The 25594-nt window shown below is 38.9% G+C and overlaps 1 protein-coding gene across 2 annotated transcripts in view; it reads left to right on the forward strand.

Moving 5' to 3' along the window:
* Positions 1-6944: 6944 nt before the first annotated feature.
* The window catches only part of LOC137273819 (lachesin-like), a 142537-nt gene continuing 123887 nt past the window's right edge, over positions 6945-25594 (forward strand). Inside the window, exon 1 of one of the 2 annotated variants that reach the window (XM_067806683.1) lies at positions 6945-7329. In XM_067806683.1, coding sequence (XP_067662784.1) covers positions 7290-7329 — 40 coding nt within the window. In that variant the 5' untranslated portion in view covers positions 6945-7289. The remainder of the gene's footprint in view (positions 7330-25594) is intronic. The other variant, XM_067806684.1, reaches the window with a different exon arrangement.

Raw genomic sequence — 25594 nt, forward strand, 5'->3', positions numbered from 1 at the left:
CGATGACATGGGACACTGTCCCCCTCCTCATGTATGTGGGTCGTCATGAAGATCGGCTCTCGAATGAAATGTCATCCCACCGGAAACAAACAATACAAACTGCCAAACAAGGATCAACAAACAAGACACACCGACAGCTGGAATACATCTGAAAATGGAGAAACATTTACACTGATTGTGTGCTTAAATCTATGTGGGCATTCACGGGGCACGGGCAGCCTTGGTGTCTTATTTGCTAAAATTAGCTGTGAGTTGCGTCCCTTAGACGCGCCGGAAACAGTGGTTAATCTGAATTTCAGATGTACTCGATTATGTTTCTAGGTGGGTTTCATGGTATTTTTCAATTTCATCAGCTAAGGCTTTCCCCTCACATCAAACTTTGCTCATATCAAAATGAAATTTTATTAAGTACTTGTTTTGCGGACTTTTTATAAAAATATATTAGGTCGGGAGGGAGGGAAAAAAGAAAGGACTATGGAGATGTTATTTGCACACGTGAGTATGGCGTGGTGTTATGGCGATTTGTGTGATTGTTTCTTGTGTTTTTTGGTAAAATATTGTGGCAGTGACAGATTTTGTATATTTTAACATGTTGTGTATTGATTAGGATTCATGTAATAAATTCTTCAAAATTTTCTTTTATTCATATTATTTACCCTGTTACTCTGTCTTAACTATCACTAACAGGCAGTTCACTGAGCATGCTTACCACATGTTCACCACACAACACAATAACATAAACCCTTTCCCATTTAGGTCCTTTTGTCTTCATAGCCAGCTTGGGCAATCAGCTAAGCTTTACACTTTTACACATTACAAGGTTTGTGTTGACTCCACATTCAATCGTCAGTGTGTTGATATGACATGTCGATTTTCTGGGACATATCTTTGGACAAAGTCGTTGGATCGCATTCTGAGGTAATTTGGCTATTTTATTTACTTATTGTTCATGCGATATCATTTTTGGACATATCTAGTAGTTGTATAAGTGTTTGCTATTCTCAAATACATGGTACTGTGAATTTGATGTTCTTATTGGTGTAAATGGCCCAATAAATACTCTGCATTCATTATAATGTAATATTAATAACATGATTAATAAAAGGCAAGGTTTGTGATAAACAGATGAACAAAGTACATGTATAGCTTTGTAACAATGAATGAATGAATGAATGAATGAATGAGATCTTATTTTTGCATTATTTTATGTCTTGCTTAGCTACGGTCAAATCTGTATGTTTTAATACTGTATCATTGCTAAGGATTCTTTGTATATGTTCGTTATCAGCATGTACTGCTACAATATGAAACAGTTTCAGGTAATATGTGAAAGGTATAATTTGCTATATTATTTTCTTTATTTCATGTTTCTTGGCTTTTTGTATCTGGTCGGCGGCACATAAAGGAAAAAATATGTAAAAACAATTTTTGATAAACTTTCTTCACCATGAACTTTCTTCATTCGAAAACCTAGTACACCTAGTAATTATTAAAGGTCTAAGTACTCCCCACACCGAAATGTGAAAATCCGGGTTAAAATTAAACTCCAGCTACCATGCATACAGTAGATGGCTACCAGAAGGATTACTGACTTGGCTTATGTGTGTCATTGTATTCCAAATGCGTTGATTGAAGATCATGATGTCAATCACTGTATTGTCTGGTCGACATCCGACTGCCAAAAGACAAACATAAAGAGCAAAAAAACCCAAACAAACAAAACAAAAAACAAAACAAAACAAAACAAGAAGGGGTGTAAAACCAGTAAACCCAAACGCGCCCACGTTGAGCATACTGAATCTCTGAAACCGTGTTTATCCGAGCGCAAGATTGTTTGAAAACAGAATTGTCCGCTTTTACAATTAACGTTTCAGATTAACGATTCTTGCATGGAGTATGACTTGACTATGTTATGAACTAAGACCTACCCGACAATTCTATGGTATTCTGCGGTATTTGTTTCGTAAGAAAGTAAGATAACAACGTATGATGCTTTATGGATAACATGATGGATGTTTCTGTATAGATTCCTGTACCGTTGTCTAGCGGCATGTTTCGGCTCAGGTGACTATGCTTGTCGTAAGAGGCTAACGGGATCGGGTGGTCAGACTAGCTGACTTGGTTGACACATGTCATCGGTTCCCAATTGCACAGATCGATGCTCATGTTGTTGATCACTGGATTGTCTGGTCCAGACTCGATTATTTACAGACCGTCGCCATATAGCTGGAATATTGCTAAGTGCGACGTAAAACTAAACTCACTCACTCACTCACTGTTTCGGCTCATTTCAATCAGCAGGGTTGACAGTGTGTTGTCCAAACCGAGCGGCCATTGGGGTCAAGTAATCTTACGTTCCACAACCCTCTTGTTTCAACAATATTTCGACACCAGCATTAGGCCACGCGTGGTCACTATGTAAGGCTTGCTGTTGCAGAGTATGGCTGTAGCCCGCTTTCCAGTCAATATAACTGCCCAGGAGACCATTTTTTGGCTTCACATGTTGAAGCGAGACGAGCGAGCGCTGTAACCACACTTCCCAATGTTTCTAATAGCTGCAGAACACCCCTACCCCCCTCCATAAATAAATAAATAAATAAATAAATAAATAAATAAATAAATAAATAAATAAATAAATAAATAAATAAATAAATAAATAAATAAATAAATAAATAAATAAATAAATAAATAAATAAATAAATAAATAAATAAATAAATAAAACCACAAACAAATAAACAATAAAAAAAACATTCAAAGCAAAACAAAAAACAACAAAACAAAAACAAAAACAAGGGAAGAAAAGCCCGAGAAAAACAAAACAAAAAAACCAAAACAAGCAAACAAACAAGGCCCCCCAAAATATATACAAAACAAACCCCACAAAACAGTGTGTTGAGCTTTACGCCGCACCTTGCAAAATTCCAACTACATGTATATGGTGGCGGTTTGCAGATTGCCGAGACTGGACCAGACAAACTAGTGATCAGCAGCATGATCATCGATCTGCTTTGTGTGTGATCGAGCATCATATTGGTATTATCACAGACTGATGTTGAAGAAAACATGAACTGAGATAAACATCACTTCGGTAAAACCTTGTGTGACTACCTTATAAGTACATCAACCGTCAAAGTCGGGACGGATGAAAGATTCAAATCGCCTAAGCGAGCCCAACCACCCGATCTCGTTAGTCGCCTCCTGGGTGGATTGCCTCTCTGAATATGAATACACCCCCATCTCTATCCCTATCCATGGACTGACAGACAGACAGACAAATAGATAAATAGATAAAGTTTGAATACATGACGTATTACTGTTCCATTGTGATCACTACTACTCCATAACCAGTTTTGTTGAGCTGAGGTTCCAATTGTGTGGCATCCAGCCTCATGTAACGGTGCAACAGACATGTTTAGACTACCGGCAACTCACATCGATATGTTACATGGCAACTATCAACGGTGGGGTATATGTCACCACGATCCAGTAATATTTAATTCACACGTAGATTATGACACGATGACAGACATAATGGGGAGCTAGGACATACAACATCAAGTGAATTATATTCTTGGCTGCATTACGACATTAACATTAGCGCTGTCAGCGTATGTCGAAATTGTTTTGACCTCTGTCAGACCGCTTTACGGTAGAAAGAAAACAGGATAGGTCCCCGGAGGAAATATAGCGGTTCTGTTATAAGGGTGCGCTTACCACACAAAGGATCTCGTTGCCAGGGTATTAATTCCGCGTTCACCATATTGGACAGGAGAGCTCCTGTGTTTTATCTGTGATTCTGTCTGTCCAGAAAGAGGGAGCGTTTGACATTAAGTGTGTGCATGAGTGCGCGTGTGCGTATGTGCGTGTGTGGGCGTGCATTAATGATACAGAACCGCAGTTTACCATGAATAACAAAGATCCCTGTCCATATTCACTTATTATATGTGTAAAATATATTATTATTTTACTTCAAGGCTGCGACTTACAAAGACGTAGCGTGACTTACAGTGACTTACAATGATGGAAGGAGGCAAATTTTGTTTTAATGTGACATACAGTGACAAGACGCGACATACAATGTCATATGATGATAAACTGTGAAATAGAGTGACATGGAGGACTGTACAATGACAGATAGTGACATACAGTAACACACAGTGACAGTGATGAAAGGTAACTTACAGTGACAAATACTGATATACAATGACAAACAGTGACATACAGTGACAAAAAGTGATATACGACAAATACTGATATACAATGACAGTTCTGATATACCGTAGTGAGTGAGTGAGTGAGTGAGTTTAGTTCTACGCCGCACTCAGCAATATTCCAGCTATATGGCGGTGGTCTGTAAATAATCGATTCTGGATCATGGCAATACACAATGACAAATACTGATATCAATGATTAATGCGGATATACAATGTCAAATGGTGATATATAGTGACAGGTAATGACATGGTAACATGCAGTGACAAGTAGTGGTAAAGAGTAATATACAGGGACAAATGATGACATACAATGAGAAATAGAGACATACTGTAACCTGAGATGACAGACAAGGACATACAGTAACATACAGTGATAAAGATAAACACGCGGTGACAAACAGTGAAATACAGTAACATACAGTGAAAAATAGTAATATACAATGACAAATAGTGGTATACAATGATAAATGGTGATGTACAGTACCATGCAAAGACAAATAGTGATGTGCAATGACAAATAGAGATACACAATGACAGAGACATATAAGAACGTACGTTGATCAATCGTGATAAACAGTAACATACAGTGACAAATAGTGATATACTGTAACATACAGTGACAAATTGTGATATACTGTAACATACAGTGACAAATAGTGATATACTGTAACATACAGTGACAAATAGTGATATACTGTAACATACGGTGACAAATAGTGATATACAGTAACATACAGTGACAAATAGTGATATACTGTAACATACGGTGACAAATAGTGATATACTGTAACATACAGTGACAAATAGTGATATACTGTAACATACGGTGACAAATAGTGATATACAGTAACATACAGTGACAAATAGTGATATACAGTAACATAGAGTGACAAATAGTGATATACTGTAACATACGGTGACAAATAGTGATATACTGTAACATACGGTGACAAAGAGTGATATACTGTACCATACAGTGACAAATAGTGATATACAGTAACATACAGTGACAAATAGTGATATACTGTAACATACAGTGACAAATAGTGATATACTGTAACATACGGTGACAAATAGTGATATACTGTAACATACGGTGACAAATAGTGATATACTGTAACATACGGTGACAAATAGTGATATACTGTAACATACGGTGACAAATAGTGATATACTGTAACATACGGTGACAAATAGTGATATACTGTAACATACAGTGACAAATAGTGATATACTGTAACATACGGTGACAAATAGTGATATACTGTAACATACGGTGACAAATAGTGATATACTGTAACATACGGTGACAAATAGTGATATACTGTAACATACGGTGACAATATATAAATTGTTTACTGGCTAAGAGGGGAACATGTTCTTGAGTGTTAATGTGTTATATATTACACGTAGCATGGTAATATACAGTAACATGCAGTTACAAACAATGACAAACAGTAACGTGCAGAGACAAGTAGTGATAAATAGTAACATGCGGAGACAAGTAGTGACAAACAGTAACAAAGAGTGACAAAAGATGATAAGCAGTAATATGCGGTGGCAAATAGTGATAAACAGTAACACACAGTTGCAAACAGTGATATAGCAGTAACAAAAATTGACAAATAGTGATATACAATTATATACAGTGACAAATAGTGATATACGACATACAGTCACAAATGGTGATACACAATGACATATAGTGACACAGTGACACGCAATGACAAATGGTGACATACAATGACATACAGTGACACAGTGGCATACAATGGCAAAAGCTGATACATAATGGCATACAGTGACTGTGACATGCAATTACAAATGGTGACATACGGTGACACATGGTGATATACAATGACATACAGTGAAAAATCGTGTTATACGGTGAAATGCAATGACCAATGCAACAGTAATATACAATGACATAAATTGAATCATAGTGCCGTACAATGCCACACAATGACACAAGGTGATATACAATGATATACCGTGCCATACAATGTCACAAAATGATATACAATCACTCGTACAAAGAGCCGAAGTTGAAATTTAAGTTGAAAACATCGTCGCCCAAAATCGTAAAGAAAATACTACAAGGGGAAGATGAAAACAACATACTCAGTTGAACCAGGCCTACTACCGATAGAGATCGATACCCAATATCATGTCTAAGAACCCATTCAAAGGTCAGGCCTTGAATAATAAACTCAGGCAACCCCGGTGTTTCTTTTGTACATCTTGTATAACATTTCATTCGGTTTTTGTATAATTTAATACAGAAATATCCCATACTGTCGTAACCATGGGTCGCTCAGATCCAGCCAGGATCAATTTCTTTATATCCTATACACTCATACTGGATGCACAATCATTAATTTCATTTACGCTTTACAAGAAATGAAACTGTCGTTCTATATTGATCTGACTTTTCCATATGATAATATATAATATAAGAATTATTCAGTCAAACTTGATCTAGTGCTCATTTTCCGGACACTCCGTCAGTTTAATCGCATGATACATAATAATGACTTTCAACAAAGCGTCATCCATCAGAACAAAACCCCCAAAAAACAAAACCAACTGGAGCAGTTTCCACTCAACCTTTGACAGTTCGTCCGGACGTCCTAGCACGATCAGACACGGAAGAGACACCCTGAAGTTGCTGCAAGCGACAGAGGATGTTGGCGAACGCTAGACGCAGTCACAACCACAACGACCCTTTCACACGCGGCCTCTCTGGTAGACAGTGAAGGATCGTTACAGCGTGGCGCGCTGTGCGGAGTCGCTCGCTCAAGTCAGATACTTTGGGGAGATTTTGGACGGCGCTGTACAGCAGGCAAAAGTGCTGAGGAGGGGGCATTGTCACGTGACCTGTGTATGCATCACTGACTGTGTGACCACGCGAGCTGAACGGTCAATATGGAAGGTGATAGTTGCCGAAGTGGAAATCTGACCATTCGGTGTGATTGAAAACAGCTTTAATCTTTTCCGGAACTATTGGATAAAACTTGTGACTGTTGTTTTTCTTTCACTGGAACAACGTGATATTACTGTGAGATCTTCTCAGCATGTGGATTGTCGTTGTAGCAGTTGTGGCTTATGTCAAAGGTAAGTAGCTTAACTTTTTTACGTTTTATTCTATTTTGTCACTGGCTTGTTTCGACATGAAGTTGAAACAAGAACTTGGTAGTGTGATGACAAGGGGAGGGGAGGGGCAGCATTCAGGGGAGTCTTGTGAAAGTCGTCATGTCGTCATCTGTTTAACTCAGTCGCAGAAACAGATGTGCAGATCTCCAGATTTCGGTTGCGTTTATTTCACCAACACATCACAACTTAACGTAACACTTTCAGAACCGTGTATGAGAAACCGGAATGCTAGCACCAGAAGTGTCGTGGTACGTTTGTATTGGGTGTTACCCACGATCTCAAATATCTGTTACACATGATCAAATATCTGTTACTCTACAGCTTGGATACAATGTCTGTTACATGTCTGTTGTCATAATGACTAAACCACGTGGTGAGGTTTCATAATAGTGATTGATGCACAAGATGTCGAAGAACTGTCCTTGTAGATGGTGTTCTAAAGGATAGAAAACAACACCGATCTCACGCGACTCTGTATCCTTCCACCATCTATCAAACCATCTCTGGTTCTTGTCGTCGCTCACATGAAGTTTTTGTCGTCCTAACACGTAACATGTCAAACGTTAATGTGCTGATTATAATAATGACATTTACTCACTTCTTATAAATGTCAACGCATACGCTGTGCACCATGAAGGTTTATAGTTTATCCGTAATATATCTACATATACCGTTAATGCAAGTCGTAATTCGACACACTGATGAAATTACACTATATTAACAGTTTTCGTATTCACAGAACCATGCAGATACCATACCAAATAAAAGTCTAATTCGTCATGATGATCCTATGTATTTGATACGCCAAACACAGTTATGTAAGTTTCATCTGTTGTAGCATGTCTATTACTCCGCATCAGTTGTCAGACTGTGTCGGTGATGAAATTAACACGTGTCGATTTCATCAATCGATTCATTTGGCAATGGGTTTCATAAAACACGTGCATTTTCAAGCATAATCTGAGTAGCATCTGCGCCAAGTGATACATTCCACCTCGAGTGGACGATGTTAATTGCGCATGCATGGTAGAGAAAACAACGCGTGGCAGCTGAGTAATCGATTTCTTATCAACAACGAATTGGCTACATCGACCAGATGTAATCACTTTTCAGAAACGTCTCAAGTGAACTACCGCATGTACCTGGTGTGTATTTCGTAATAAACTCTTGATCATAAATGATCAGCTCCACACTCAAGTCCGTAGCCACTCAACAATCGTCCTTTATCGCTAGAGACTCCAAATGGTATTTTTAACGTCGATTAGACAAGATTTGTTTGCTGTGAAAATACACTGTCGATTTCTGTCATTGATTATATATCAAGAAGTGTAAGTGATGAAAACAGCGGTTCGAAGTCACCGCTTGTCACCAACTACTAGGGGTTATTGTGAATTGATAGCCTTTGCAGCGTTTCATTCAAGTGTAAACGGAATAAGTAACTTCAGAACAGAATATAGCAGTACAGATAATCATGTTACTATAGTTTCTGCAACCAGAGCAGATGTGAACTTTGATAAAATATTATGTAAAAGTTTGGACTCTTATGGTTTCGACTGTCGTTCACTGACTGTCGTTCTACATCACTATTTTATTATACCGAATTTCTCTGCTTCCTATATCGACTTAGAACACATTCGGAAACTCGACACATTTTTCAGTCTAAACTTTTAAAACAATAGTCCAGGTTGTTTTTTAACTAACAAATAATTTCCTATTACTAACACGTTTAAAGTGAATTCGTAATGCACATACTGCAGGAAGACCTTTGATATTTAGAAAAGTACTCGAACTTTTCTTTCTATTTACAAATGCAAAACACACGGTAATATACTATTGCTGAATGATACAAACATGACAGAACACTGAGGTAGGTGCTGAGTGCAGGTGATATAACTCGAGGCTATTCAATAATTTATAATTTATCACTTTGGGGATTGTTAATAAAGGTAGATGCAGAAGCAACGCCTTAGATATATGAGTACAAGTAGGTACTTAATTGCAAACTGCTATTGGTTGATACTGATGCAGATGCATGTGGTTGCAGATGTATTTGGTTGCAAATGTATTTGGTTGTAGCACGTCTTACGGAGTTGCTACTAAATATTAGCTTTGATAATAATGGAACATATTTTATGGATAAGAACTTCTATATTGTATATCAAGCATGATACATAATAAACAAGTTGTCATCCATTAAGTTTCTTACTCTCATAATTTCTCAGCAACCTTTAACATATCAAACAGATATTAACTTTGAGGCTGAAAGTGTCGATATTTCACTGTATATGAAGAGTTTAAGCTTTTGATAACTATTTGATGGTGATTCCTAAGTCATACGCGTCATGGGGCGGCATACACAATAGAGCAGACATGTGATCTGTTTAAAGGAACACTTTGTTGCTTTTATTTATTATATCCACATATGCTTGAATCTAGATGTACAAAACTCACCGAATGCTCACTGAAGAATCATATTCTTTCTGATCATTGTTATCATTGCCCCATTAATGATGATTATTGGCGAAACCAAAAATCTGAAATTGATCCATTATTCAAAGTATAGTTCAGCATAGTGCTGCGCATAGTGTGTATATGTGGAGTGCTTACAAATTGTCAACAAATTGTCAACAAATTGCCACTTGAAGTACCGTCATTAGACATTCAGAGGAGGAACTATTGGAACATATTGTCGGTAATATTATCACAGAGATATTATGCCACTTTGTCCAACTCGGTATGTTTACCGTTACATTAAACCGTTATCTAATGGACAAATGCGAGTTCCGTGAAAACGGACAGATTTATACTTTCTACCAGTTGTTTTGCCCGGCACAGGTTTGCCATTCTTGGCCTCCATTCCCGCAAAAGACGCAACTTTGATGCTTATAGACAGCCGGGTATCCGAAAGTACCGCAGCTTGTATCTATCTTGTGCATAACGGTAATTTTCTTTTTAGTTTTCCTTGTAAAGAATCTGGATGTTCTCTGTAATTTATGAGAATAACCTCCTCCTCCTCTTCTTTTTCATCTTCTCATTCTTCTTCTTTAACTGACCATATAGCCAGGAATCATGAAACGATAATGAACCCACTGAAGTATTGACATTTAGTTCAAAACCATTGATGACGATTTTGATGCGCACAAACATGCTCATCACGTTGATTATAGTGTGCCGTAAATTTCCTCTGTTATCTGTCTAAAAAAGCGACTCAAGTTTCATATTTCCTTTGATGTGAAATATACATTTCTAATGAAACACGCGCGACAGTGTACTAAACCACCAACATCATTTCTGAGCTTGACTATATACATACTATATGTCTTTAACATTTAGGTTTATTTACTGTTAGTATATCAGGAATAAGTCTTTAAATATACAATGGTTTGAATGTATCTTTTCAGATAAAGCTGCATCAAAATTGAAAATGACTTAATGAATGTATTTTTTATTAACATCCTAGATATATAATTCTACATTTAAACACCTCAGCATGTTCGTATTGTGTTCAACGCTCCATTAAAGGAAATTATGTTCAAATATATTCATTCCACGATGAATATATGGAATGAAAATATGTGCATTTCTTTACAAAACACTCTTTGTGTAGATGGTGTTGATAGACATGAATTTCACGAGATGTCCTGTCATATATTTCTTGTCAATTTTAAGTTATAAAATCAACCCGTTACTTCCGTGTTTTTCTTGCGTCAATATTTGACATGTTTTGATAAACAATCACGGATATTCCGTATTTTGACAGGTAAATATCAAGCACGGGGAACATATGGCCAAATTATCCCATTCAGAATACGTTTTATGCTTCAAAGACGGCAATTTCAATAGCCCGTAAACATTTGCCGAACTCTTGCCTGGCAAAAAGCGTGTTAATTGCAGTCAGTCAGTTCGGCAAACGGGGTGTTAACGATCTCTTTCAATAGTAGCAATTACATCGCAATCGTTACGACATCTATTGTTGACAATCAAGAATCGGGAGATAATGATTGTTGATTGCAAGTGCAGTGATTCATTTAGACCGATGGAACAGAGTTGTTTCGCGGTCCATGAAGTGTCGTAGTTGTTCGTGATTAAATCTTGTTACGTATTATTTTCATTTCTGTTTTGTAAAAAGCAGCGGTTTAATCAGGAACGTGACTATTTCTTTTCTCCTCAATCGGAATGTGTTTTGCGGTGACTCATTATCGATCTCTAAATTGTTTTCATTTATCAGGTAATAAATGGAGACGATCCAATAAGAATGTTTTATCAATATCATTATCATAATACCTATTGCCATTATTATAATGTCTTTCTGTTTATGCCGTACTATTTTAAACTTCCAACATATGATCGTAGAGCCAACGTTTGTGTTGAGTCAAAGGCTACCGTCGGATCTTGTAACTTGTTACCATATAAACTTCCTCCAGTGCCACTTAGAAGTTGGTGTGATGAAAAACGAGGAGAGTTCCACGTATACACAACTTCTTCAATTATTAATCACTTGTTTGATAAGATGTTAGTAACTGCACCAATACGTCGTTCATTACTTACTATTAAAAAAAGTTGTATATCCACAGAACTCTTTTCGTTGTTTACCATACAAGATTGAGAAACTTTTGTCTTCATTCTGACGATATAGTTTTACTTAACAGTTTTAACCTCGAAGTCTTTTTAATTTAACACGTAAAACTATACAATCGGTGATATTACCCAAACAATTTCACTGTGGTGCACGAAACTACATAGCGGTGAAAAATATTAATGGTTCACTGAAAATCAGCAGTGACACCGGGTGTTCTATGGTAACCATGGCCAGACCGCCAGTAACACCCGCCACACACACTTTTTAATCATCAGAATGTTTATGTTGTCTGATATCACACAGAACTATCCTTGTCAAACAGTGACTCCCTGCAATAAAACAACCACGAGATGAGGCTTAAATCCAGTTACTCGATACAAATTGATGACTTTGCTGAAAATGAAAACCATAAGTCATTTGAAATATGCTGTGCATAAGTCCAGACGCTGCTTATGAAACGAAAAATATTGCTATAGATCGGCCTTTTGAAACTAGATATCAGATCTACGATGAAAGCGTATTTCAAACATTGCATGAACTGGTTCCATTGTGATTGTCAAATACCAACTCCATAAAAACACCCGTACATGAAGTTGATGAGCGCTTCTTATGCAAACAACGATTCATATCGTTTATCACAATTGTGCTACGAGCATCTTTATCCTTATAAAAATAGTTCACTAGCAATAGTGATTCGGATTATGACCAAAATGAAATGTGACACGACAGAATGAAACATGACCTGCCTTTGTAATTAAGTTTTGCCAGCTAGTTCGAACCTTCATAACCAGTGCTATCACTTCTAAAAATACCAGCCTTGTCACTATTAAAAGTGGAGTGTGTGGAGAGTGTATCTACTAGCGTGGTTGGAGATAGCTATTATTTATTCACTGCAGCTTTGTGTGCGAAGTCTTGAGACGCCATTGGCAAAAATAATTCATGAAGTAACGTGGAATCCATACTGCTGATGCCATTTTGACTCCGTTGCCGAAATTCCTGAACTCCCGTCAAACCACGAGGAAGTCAGTTTGTAAGCAATCTACGATCAGCTAACCAATAGATCGAACACTTTGGGGAAACGTTTTTGAAGCATGTTTTTTAAGTCGTTGTGGTATTAAACCTGAATCAAATTGTATTTTGTACTGACAGGCTATAGGATTTGATGTTAGTTTCTATTGTTACACGTATGTTTTAGACAGGTAACTTTAGGGAACTATTAAGCAGTTCTTATTGTGCTAAGACATTCACTCTCAGAGGCAGATATATTTGAACTGTGTTTGTGTATGGGGCCTAGTCCATTTAAGTCAAACTCGTTCGTGTAATTTATTATTTATTCGCAAATACTGTAAATTATTTACAATTCAGGTTGGGGGTTAATGAGCAGTCACCGTGATAAACCTACCGCGAGGATAAATGCACCTTTACATTAAGTTCACATGCACTGATATCAAAACTAGATTCTTTACTTCTGCTACAAGAAGCTGATATCAGAACATCATCAATATTTAAAGGGGCACTCATTTATGCAAGAAAATACCACGCGGCCAAGAGAGTCTCAATTTTTGAGAGCTGTTCATAACCACCGTTTATTCAATTAACTCTTATGTTACATCTGTCTTGTCGATTTTTCACTATCAGTACCTTTTTTCTAGGTCGGCCTAGGAGTTGCCTTTCAGATTGGTTTGGGTTTAATAAAGTGCATATATTTCACAGCCATACTGCTGGACTGCACAGTCATACAGTAGCCTTTGTCGAGTCAGGACAGGTGTGCAGCAAGAATGGTTCCTGGAAGAGGCGATTAACGGGCGGTCAAGCTCACTTCGTTCATGCTTCCCTTCAATAGCATAGATGGGTGCTCATGATTTCAGTCACTTGACTGCGTAGTCGAGAGTCGATTGTTTACAAACCGCCGTCACACGTGTGTTATATTGCTTGGTGCGACGTTGCAATTGAACCCCTAAAATGCCATCACAAGTCTCCGTTGATTTTTAATGTTCCCCTTTTTACTGTTAAGCTTTAATGGAGGCTGGGTGTGTGCCTTAGTGCCCGCGTATTGTATCAGAGATACATTTGTATTTATGTTTATATCTGTCAATTCACATATTCTAACAATCGTTGAGTATAGTTTTACGCCGCTTTCAGCAATTTTCCAGCAATATCATGGCGGACGACATCAGAGATGGGCTTCACACACTGTGCCCATATTGTAACATGTTTAGTTCACAGAGAAGATTTGGTTCTGTGTTCACGTCCATCAGGGCTTGGGCGAAGTTAATCTTTTCAGGAGTGACCATTACCCGGCTAAAACATATACCGGTGAAGTCGGTTTAGACCTGAAAGCAAACCACTTCAAGTACTTGTATGCCAGCGACTTAACGAACTGGGCTAAGGTCTAAAGGTCGCAATGAGCTAGTTACTCAAGCTGGAACATACACAAGGCCACATTATCGGATTTAAAGTTCCTCAAGTTCGGGAAATACTAAAACAGCGGTGTCACTCATCTGGCAGTCAGACCCATCCATTTTGATTGTGGAGCCAATAAAACGAGCATTAGAACATTCCAACCCGGGGCAGGTAATTGCCCGATTCTAGTACCCTGCACTAATGAAGTAAGGTTATGTAATAAGGTGTAGAACGTCTGTCCATCAGGTTTGTAAAGTATCGGATTTGGAGGAATCGACTTGGTACGGGTTGGAAATGGTATGAGCTGGTATTGAGGCCAAGGTACTGAATGTGTCTGACATGGTTCTCACCTTGTTTGTTCTATGTGAGTTAAGGTAGATGTGTTTATTTCGGATATATTTTATTTAAATCTTGTGTAGATGGATATTGTGTTAAATATAATATCTAAATGTGTGTTTTTCAGCGACTTTACCTGGGCTTAATTACATGAGCGTTAAAATTGAATTTGGGATCTGTTTTCCAAAATGTTGGGAAATAATTTTGTTTTAAGGATTTACACACATACACGCACACTCACACACACGCACGCACGCACGCACACACGCACTCGATCGCGCCTACACACAAGCATTCGTTTTGTTTCGGTTGCCAAACGGAATTTTCTGAAGAATACTCGTGCTCTGATCCAGATCGAAATGTTTTTTTCATATTTTTCAAGAGGAAAAAACACTGAAGCGCCGACTTTAAGCGAAAACAGATTTTGTCTCATACAAAACGTCCGTTCACGGGTCGGTCTCATATTTCCTAATGTACAGATTCAACCACACAGCGTGTCGAGCGTCAGAAGCCAGCGTGTGTTTTTGTGTAACATACCGCTGTGGCTTGAGAGTTTGGTAGTTTTTGTTCAGCGCCAGTTTGAATGGGCATTTTCGATTGCATGTGAGTGACGCTTTGGATGAGGTTGAGATGGGATGGAGTGAGTTGTTTTCATGAGCATGATATCCGGTCGTGTGACACGGAATAATCAGTTATTATCGCGAGAAAACATTAAAGTGTCCGTGTATCGAGGGAGGTGAGATTTGTCCGCGTGCACCTGTCTCTTAGCAACCACGTGACATGACGCCCCAGCGTGCTTCGCGGAAATGAACACGCCATCTTGAAATCCACATGTCAGTTGTACTGAGAGGACCTTTTTAAATAACACCGACAAAATCCTGTCCGTAATCACACGAACTCTGCTGCAAGCGAATCTATTGTACAAGTCACTCTTTTCTGGCTGTGATGCCAGGCAACAGATAAATAATACATTTGGGTCTTCGAAGAGTCATAGGAGGTTTTTGCTCGGAGGAGAACTTCCGTTGTATATTTGGATTTATGGATGTTGAGAAGGCTCTATTCTCCATTCCATGCACTTCCTCGTGGGTGGCTTGCTACGGGTCTAGTATTGCATCACTCCTGTCACGTCAGCAGTCATGCCCCGATCGAATGGAAACATTGTTCAAAGCAACAAAGCACGAAACTCACGCACGGCCCAGATAATGATATAACTAAGCAAATGGTGGATAGTGGATGGTGGATTGGCTCTATGGATAACGTGTTGAACGACTCTGAGTAAGGTGTGGTTTGATTTTTTACCCATTTACAAGGGGTAAATGCTTTCATTACTGAAAGAAAGGAAATCTCCACCTCGTAACTTTGTTTTGAGTGACATGACAAGCATATAAATTTAATGTCTAATGTCGGACCGACTTAGACAAGAGTTACACAAAAAAATCCTATAACGATGCCTGAAAGCTCGAATTCCTTGGCGAAGCGGCTGGAGATATGTCCACAGAACTGTCTCTCGTGACCATCTCTAGTTTTTCAGAAAACTGTATGTGTGGCTCACTTTATCAACCACAAGTTTGCGAGGCCAATGGTTGTGACAGAAGCATACAATTATCTCCGTGACGTAAACTCTACCCCCGAGCATTGACCGACTGCTGTTTAGCTGACAGCATTTGATGAAGTCACTTAGTGGTCGATCACCTGATTGTCTGGGCCCTTATTCTCGAAACGTTCGTAGCCCTAAGAATTCGTACCTTGGATCGTACCCAGTGTGTTACGAATAGGCCTAAGATGTTCGTACGGCTACGAACGTTCGAGAATAGCTAGTCTGGTTTGTATGGCCGCATGGCAGGAGAGTGGATAGGAGAGTAGTTAAAGCGTGCGCTCGCCACTCCGAGGACCTGGGTTCGATTCTCCACTTGGGTGTTCTCTGCTGTAATATTGCCGGAATATTGCTAAAGGTTGCATAGAACTAAACTCAGTCACCGTTGTGTTGTCATTTCCAACCAGGGCACTGTGTCTACGGTGAGATTGACGACTCGTATTTACTTTGATAGGCATGTCAACATTTCTCGCAGTGATAGGCATGTCAACATATCTCGCAGCGATACGTTGCAAAATTGTTGATACAGCGTTGAGCAATAATACTTCACTCAGTCACTTTACACATTAATTTGGTGTTGATTAAGCTTATATAACTGGCGTTTGAACTCGCAAACCCATATAATCCCATAAGAAAGTAATTGCTGGGCCGAATCTACTATATCATACCAGCGTTTGATCAAATCTCATATCATACCTTTCTTGTTTCCTTTCCCCATCAAATCAGGCGATTGTGTGCTGCATTCATCCATTCATCATTTCATTGAGAGCTCTTCTCATATCAAAATACAAATTAATCAAGGGTCATTAGGCTCGAATGAAGGAGTCAATATTCTATTCCGTCATGACACAAAGGTCAATATTCAATCCGCATCAATCACAACTGATCGATTTCCGATCACAGATGCTTAGCAAGCTTAGTAATTAATCTAGCTCTTACGGAAAGGGCGACCTACTATCGGCTAAGACGGAGACTTCATAATTGAAGTGCTGTGATCTCTGTATCATGTTTTATATTACTCGGAAACATGTCCGTTTCAGGTGTTGATTTCTGCTCTGTAGATCCATAGCAACGGTATGTCAACCACTTTATTTTGTTATGCTCGATAAGGTCTACAATGTAGTTCTCTCTCGCCCCAACGGCGTAGTCTCTTACGGGGTAATAAATCTTAAGTTGATGTCATCAAAATCGATTACGTCAGTTTACACATGGCTCTTTTCAGGTAAGGAGCTTTCCGCTGTAATACTAATGCGGTGTGCTTTGCGAATAAAAGAAACAAACAAACAAACAAACAAACAAACAAAAACCGTTTGATTGATTAATTTGAACTCAGTGACACACTGAGGTTACAACCAGCTGTGTGGTCAGATTCAGTGGTTAAGGCGTTCGCTCGTCACGAAGAAGACCCAGGGTGGATTCCCCACAGTAGATTGTGTGAAGCCCGTTTCTGGGGTCCTCCGCCCTGATATTGCTGGAATATTGCTAAATGCGGCGATAAACATTACTCACTCACTCACTTACAGCGGTCCATAGAAACTGTCTGAAATGTTCCACCGAGTCGTAAAACAACATTCATTCTCCATGACGACTATGTGTGATAACCCCATACCGACATGCCGTCTTCATCATCTGTCCTGCTCTATCTACCTTTACCCACCGTTTACATCACTAGAATTAAGGTGAGAAAAGGTGAGATGAGGTGAGATGGGTTTTCTATCAACTTCCCAGATTCATCTGACACGCCGTGCCAGAACCGGAATTCTGTGCAAGGAGACGTGAAACCATATTAAATATAATCTAGCCTATAATCGTATCTAAATTTAATATATACGAGTCCTAATTACTAACGGGTGATGGGGTAAGCCGTCACTTCGAAGTCGGATTCGATTCTCACATGCTCATCCATTCCTGGTGCCCATTGCTCTGATATTGCTAACAGCGGCGTAAAACAAAACCAACTCACTCACCAAGTTACAATATCTGACAGTGATGAAGATAACTGATTTACATACAGTTTTAGATCCATCAACCACACAAACAGATCATACTAACGGGCTTTGTTTTGTTTTTTGTGAAAGAAAAGACCAACATTTCGAATCGATTCATCTTCTGACAACCAACGTTGGTCCTTTCCTTCGTGTGTATGCAACATGACGCTGGTCAGCCTGATGACCAATACAAGGGTAGAGGTTGTATTCAAATAAGTCCTCTCGATTGCGGATTTATTCCAGCTCATGTCCTGTATGATCTTCTGTGTGAGGAAACCAAACCCCTCGCTCGATGCGTCGTCATGGTCCCTTTGATTTCACATCGGTTTCACCTTCACGTAAACTTTGATGTGTGGAAATATTAGGTTTATTAAATATGATTTCTGATTGACTGGCGAGAGTTTGACCTTGGTTTAACCCAGGGGTATGATCTTTGTTTCGTCTTAAGATTCCTTCTGATGTCATAACAGAAAACCAAACTGCACGTTCAATTAGTAATATGGGACTTGAGACTGTGATCACCACCGTAGCTAAAGGTTTGTGTTGGAGTGAAATATTGGACTTGAAACGTTTAACAAACAAAATTGTCGTCTAAACATGCTTTGTTGACTTTGTCAACGTCTTCCTACACACGTCGCTTTACAATCCATTCAATGTGGCGATTGATCTCGATAACTGTTTGATACAATGCCTGTTCGATAGATATATTATTGAAAGCTAATTGTCACAAAATATCTTTTAACTGGTATTTGTATAGGTAACCCGTATCCTCTATATTCCAGCGAAATAAGATACATGATGCATCTGTCGATAGACTATGTATAGTCTAGGTATAGTAAAATGAACACATTTTACAGAAAAAGTCCATAGTTTTAAAAAAATAAAATATGATAAAAAGTCTACACGTGCTGCCTTTTCTAGACTTGTGTCGTCTTCTTGGATATATTTGCTTCAGGGTCTGCATAACAGACTAATGTATCCCCTTTATGTGGCGCGGTTCGATGGGGGTCAGTGTTAAGTCATCCCGCTGAAGGTGTGGGTTCGATTCTCCACACGGTTCCCGCTCCCGGTGACTACGGTCACCATATTTTTAAAAGCGGTTTAGAACCACATTAATTGATATCCATGGTAAAAACGTATTTTGGAGAAATATTCCAGTTTGATTGTAATATCCCGCACAGACCCCGGAGTAGACTAACCCATAGTCCTTGAATATGTATAATTTTGATTTTAAATCTAAATTAATTTAAATGGAAAAAGGAGCCACAGTGAGTTGGTTGATTCCCCTGAACCTGGAGAAATATATACGAAAACACCCAAGCGTACAGTCGTTGCTATCCGAAAACACCCAAGCCAACGATCCTTGCTATCTGAAAACTAGATTACTTCAGTTTCTGATAATAAATGTATCCCCTAGTCTCCCATGTTATGCATTAAAATATTAAAAAGAAAATTTGAAGTATATGATTTCAGAGGCTACAGTGTAGTCTGAGATAGGATGTAATACCTTACCATTGGTCGAACAGACACATCTAACTCCGCGTGCAAAATCATCTTTGACATGTTTGAACTATATATCTTGTCAACGACGAATCTTCTCTGACGTTTCATTTACTTTAACCCTTCAAATGACTTTAACTAGTGAGGGATGCCAGATGATCAAAGGTTAAAGCCATTAATTAAAGCTTATTTTCCGAAGCACTGTTGACCTCGGAAAGGTCAGGCAGCAGGACGCCTTTTTCTTGAGCTCTGCTGTATCTTAATTCATGATGCGACTTCCGTAGAGCTGGGGATCAAAATATATGAAATAATATTGATTTTCATCGATCGGGCTATTAGGCTGTGGAGCGGCAGCTTTATAAATGGGGTTGAGCTCAGAGGCACCTGGTTCCAACTACACAATGGATATAATGAAATCATATGATTCCGGGGCACTGTTTAAAGGAAATGAGAGTAAATGCCAAATGAAAAAGTAAGTTATGATTAATAGTGTTTTTTTAACGTAATTATGACTCGGGGTAGAATTGACCCTCGGTGATCTATGCAGTTGTAATAAATGTGGATTCATTAAGATCACACTGGATGGCGAGTCATCGAGCGATATGTTCAAGCTATCCATCACTAGTTTAAAGGGCCAGTACTGAAGTATTTTAGGCCGTTTTGATATAGCGGGAATTTCAACCGTGGCTTCAAAAAACGTTTACCGTTAACACAATCTCAGGCTCGGCTGAGTGTCATGGTGTCCTGTGTAAAGCGATGCTCATGGTGTCAGTCACTGGATTATTTGGTTCAGATTCAGCGTTAGCCCCCCAAGTTAAAAATTTAGTGGAACTTGGCGAACTGATTAAGGCCGTAATGTAACAAGGATCTGCATTAGAACATTGCTTTATCTTCCTTTCACGGGGCTGCCCATGGCCAAGACAGGTTTCAGTACAATGTGTTGTTGCCCTGCATTCAAGCCGTTTCCGTTTGTTAGACCATGGCACTGTGCAAGCATATTCCTGTGAGGACATAAAACCAGAACTGGACTTTGTTTCGTCATGCCATTCCTGTTTGAATTAATGCCATTCGGCAGCAAATGTCTTTTAATCTTCATTGGCGTTGATAAAAGTGAAAGTGGAATTTGTGGCTTTTTTCAGTCAGGTTGACGTTGTTTTTCTGAACCGACAGCTGAAATGATAGGCATCAACGTCCGTTCCCCATCATTTTTCGTTGGGGGAAAGTTTAAGACAAAGGTCAGTTAAAACGACATAATCACAACTCCTGTCGGATTCAATCTCCGAACTAAGCCCTTGGTGATTTCAATTGGACATTTTAACCATTTAAGGTCTTACTGCGTGGTCTGCAACTCTTCGTATAGTGATGCAAGCAGACGTTTGATGAAGCGGTTGTCTCCTTCTTCAAGGTATAATATTTCCTTGAGATCAACTGACAGCTGAACAGGTTGTCTGGAAGTGACAAACAACCTTCCATTGAAATCTTAATACCACGACAAATATCAAATGGGTTAAGCGTCAAACGACACATTTAGCGATTAAGCTGGCATCGATTCGACACAAATCTCACGAAATGGCTATCCTAAAACTGACACAAATGATAAACAGTAAAGTTAAATACGAATTATGCATTTAAATGCTAATTTCTTCCCCCAAACCGGATCCTGCGCGAGCCGTGGTTTGGAAGCCATTGCACACTTTGTAGATGTTTTTCACCGTCGCCTTCAGCAGTCAACAGGTTAAGAATGAGCCAGCGGTTGCATGCAAATTACACATCGGGAATGCACGGGCTCGGTTCTGCCATGATAGCCCGTAATTCTGCTTAGTTAACCTTGTCACGAAATGTGAAAATGGTAGAGGATAATCACCCAAGACATGAAAGTGATCATTATTGCATAATTTATACTTCATATTTTCCTCTTTATAGGTGAAACTGCAAGTTATCAGAAAAATGCCACGGACCACACTGTGTCTAAGTCACTTTTTGCGTGTATTAGTGAAATTATCGCTCAGCGTTTCACTGCAAAGAAAAAGGGGCTTCAGTATGAGTTTGTTAACGCCATGGCGTAAAGAGCGGAATTGTTTGGCCAACGGCTATTCACTGGATAATCAACACATCGGAATGGTTTTGTTCTATGAAGGAAATGAAATCCCGTTAGCTCCGCTTCATTATCCCGATACACCGTTATGACGTTATGAAGTTTAGATCCACTTAAATATGCAGATGTGCTGGTTAATTAAGAACTTTGTTTCTCTCGAACAACGGGAATCAAACGAAATGAAATTGTCCATGGCTTTTGATTTAAAACGACATTATCGATGAATGGTACTTTCTGTCACCACTCTTTTGATTTTAGACCCCATGGAATCTGGTTTGGCAGTAATCTAGGTTGGTAGAATATGGTTTGGCAGTAATCTAGGTTGGTAGAATCTGGTTTGGCAGTAATCTAGGTTGATAGAATCTGGTTTGGCAGTAATCTAGGTTGGTAGAATCTGGTTTGGCAGTAATATAGGTTGGTAGAATGTGGTTTGGCAGTAATCTAGATTGGTAGAATTTGGTTTGGCAGCAATCTAGGTTGGTAGAATCTGGTTTAGCAGTAATCTAGGTTGGTAGAATCTGGTTTGGCAGTAACCTAGGTTGGTAGAATCTGGTTTAGCAGTAATCTAGGTTGGTAGAATCTGGTTTGGCAGTAACCTAGGTTGGTAGTGCTTGGGCGTGGGCAATCCCTATCGAGATAGGCATTGCCAACATTTATTGTTGAACCTAAGTCCAATAAGATTACAGTGATGGCGATCTCTTAAACGGCGTTTCCATCGAAACGGAGAACCCACTGGATTTGGGCATAAGGATTATGTATAGTTACACCCCTTGACCGTGACAGGAACCACTAATCGTAAGTCGAGTCTACTCAGTCTTCCATCAAGTGTGTCTCTTGATCGTATATATACGAACTAATGAGATAGCCTTTCTAGAACTGATACCTCTCTCGTTTATCATATGGTTCAGCTGGATCAAATACTGTAATTTGTATCAGGTATAAGTGAGTGAGTTTAGTTTTACGTCGCACTTAGCAATATTCCAGCTATATGGCCTAAATGTCAGTAAATATATGTCTGTAAATATTCGAGTCTGAACCAGATAATCCGGTGATCAACAACATGAGCATCGATCTGCGTAACTGGGAACCGATGGTATGTCAGTGAGCCTGACCACCCGATCCCATTAGTCGCCTTTTATGGTGCTGATGGTCTATTCTATCCAGGACTTTCACTTGGTACAAGCATGTGTCAGCATCTAGTGAATTAAAATTTTGTTTCCACTTTCATGTCTATATGTTGCGCATACATATGTTATACACATATGTCATGTATTACTGAGCTATTCGAGCAACGTTAACCCAGTTCACAGAGTAGCGTCCCTTGCCTGATTGCCAATCCTAGTTTGAATCCGGGTTTCACCCCATCTGCGACTTCTGATCTGTGAGAATTATGTGAAAATTGTCGTTGGTTGAAATTTTCACACCAAATATATTTACACAAACAAAATGTCTTAAACATGGTCCGGAAAATGACGAAAAAGCAACAACTGGATGTTACACATAAGCATATTTACGAGGTGAAACAAGTATTATTTTTCTTACAGATGAAACAGTAAGTCTTGTGGCGGTGACAGCAAGAATAGTTTTGTACTGACAAACCAAGCCAATATCTTTCAGAAGCATTTTTTGTGAAGAATATCTCATCACATTTATTTATCCTTTCAGTAAAAGAAAAAGGCTTGAAATAAGCATTTCATTAGACAGAAACGTGATAGTTATCTCCAAACATGACTCTAATGTATTGTCTGCAGATCGGTAAAGGGAGTGATTATGGCATAAATGAATAGTCGGTTAATAACTTTTTTCTGTTATTCGGTTTACACACCGAGGTGTCTGTAAATCGAGATGCACATATTTAAAACAATCTTGTGATGACATTTTAATAGTATAAAATGTGATACAGTTTGTTTGTTGTTAACACCACACTCGGCAGTATTTTACTTGTATGACACTGGCCAGTAACAATCAACGATCAAGTCCAACAATCCAGGGATTAACAGCATGAGCATCGATCAACCAAGTCAGCGAACCAGGCATCCGACCCCTTAGTCGACTTGTAAGACAGGGTGTTGAAAACCCACATATTGAAAGACAGACGATTTATTGTTGTGCCTTGCAGGGTGGTATGATGCTTAATCAATGAGAAAAAATATTGTCCTTTACACATCGTCGATTTCTGAACGACAGTGTAAATGATACACGTGCTGTACGATCGGGTTCTAAATCCGGCGTTGTGAAACGATCCCGACATTTTACAGATCACATGCTGCATGTGCAAATCGTGTTATCCTTACACTTAACAACATAATCTTGGAATGCACGTGCAAGTCATACGTGTCACTCACAAGATCAGGTTACCCGGCACCGATTGTGAAATGCACGGCGTCCGTACAGAAATATTGGTAAACATGGACCTAGTGAGACTTGTGCTTCTTGCTACTGATATCCTTATGGCTAAATGGCTTTGATGTCCTTTATTGACATCATGATAGCTTGATATAAAATATTCCCAATCCGGGAAGCACTGCAGGTAGCTTGTGAACGGTTCAGTTCAAGTGGTAAGGTTTTTGAATTAAACCCCATATGATTAAATATTAAAAATTCATAACATTTGGAATTTGGCGAGGATTGTACTTTATTGATTTGTGTAGCTGCTGGTTGTCATAATTGGAAGTATTAAGAATATCAAGTGACTGTTTTTAGGCTCCGCGCAGGGTTGGTGATATTAGTGATAATGGTTGAATCAGATGGGATTATCATAACTGAGATTTTTGCGTTGCAGTCGCTTTTCATGTTTGCGATCGTAAATGGAATTAGATTTTTCATTAAATTCTGCTTTGAAATCTCCTGGATTTGTGAGATGGTTTTGTTCTATGAGGACACGGGTTCGGTATCCTCTTGGTATTAATTCATAGAAACTGCACCTAGACAATCATCAGCTTCCTTTATCATTTGTTTACATACACGTTACGTCTTGAAAAATATAGGCATTGTGGTATCAATCCCGGTGAGAGAAAAGTAATTCTGATATTATTTATCTCAACTAGTAACCTATATGATAATATGTATACCATTTAAAACAGCAGATAATTCATTATTCAGTGCAAATATGTTTAGTGTTGGTGGAAATACACTGAGAATATCTAACATGGCGAAGATGCCCTTGGTGAAGTCCATCACATCTAACAAGGAAGGGTGACAAGAGCTGGAAAATTACAGTCGCCAGTTAAACAGTGGCTGGATGGTCCAGAAATGGATGTGTGGTCAACAACACCTGTGCAGAGTTGCCTGTCTTCATTATGTAAGGATCATATGGTCTTTGATTAGAACTTCTGATTGTAATTCTCCAGACGACAGGACCTGCTTCGACTATAACACATCCTATAACGCAGTCTCTCTCCCTCTCTCTGTCTCTCTCTCCCTCTTCCTCTCTGTCTCTCTCTCTTGTTATTAGCCAGGATTCGAACAATACAATACTGTACACTTTGTTCAAATGTGAAACTGCAGATATACCGTACAGACCTTAAAATACAGGTCTCCTTTGCAATTATAAGAGTTTCAGAAATTTTTTTCCCGTTTCCTCACCAGGGTTACAATTTGTTACCAGCAAACAATACTTGCCGTTATTATATGTACTGCCGACTATGCGTGTGTATCCATAGTACGAATTTTGGCGCTCATACCGCAGATATACCGTACAGATCTTAAAATACAGGTCTCCTTTGCAATTA

Source organism: Haliotis asinina, chromosome 2 (genome assembly GCF_037392515.1).
Source record: "Haliotis asinina isolate JCU_RB_2024 chromosome 2, JCU_Hal_asi_v2, whole genome shotgun sequence".
Classification (NCBI taxonomy): Eukaryota; Metazoa; Mollusca; class Gastropoda; order Lepetellida; family Haliotidae; genus Haliotis; species Haliotis asinina.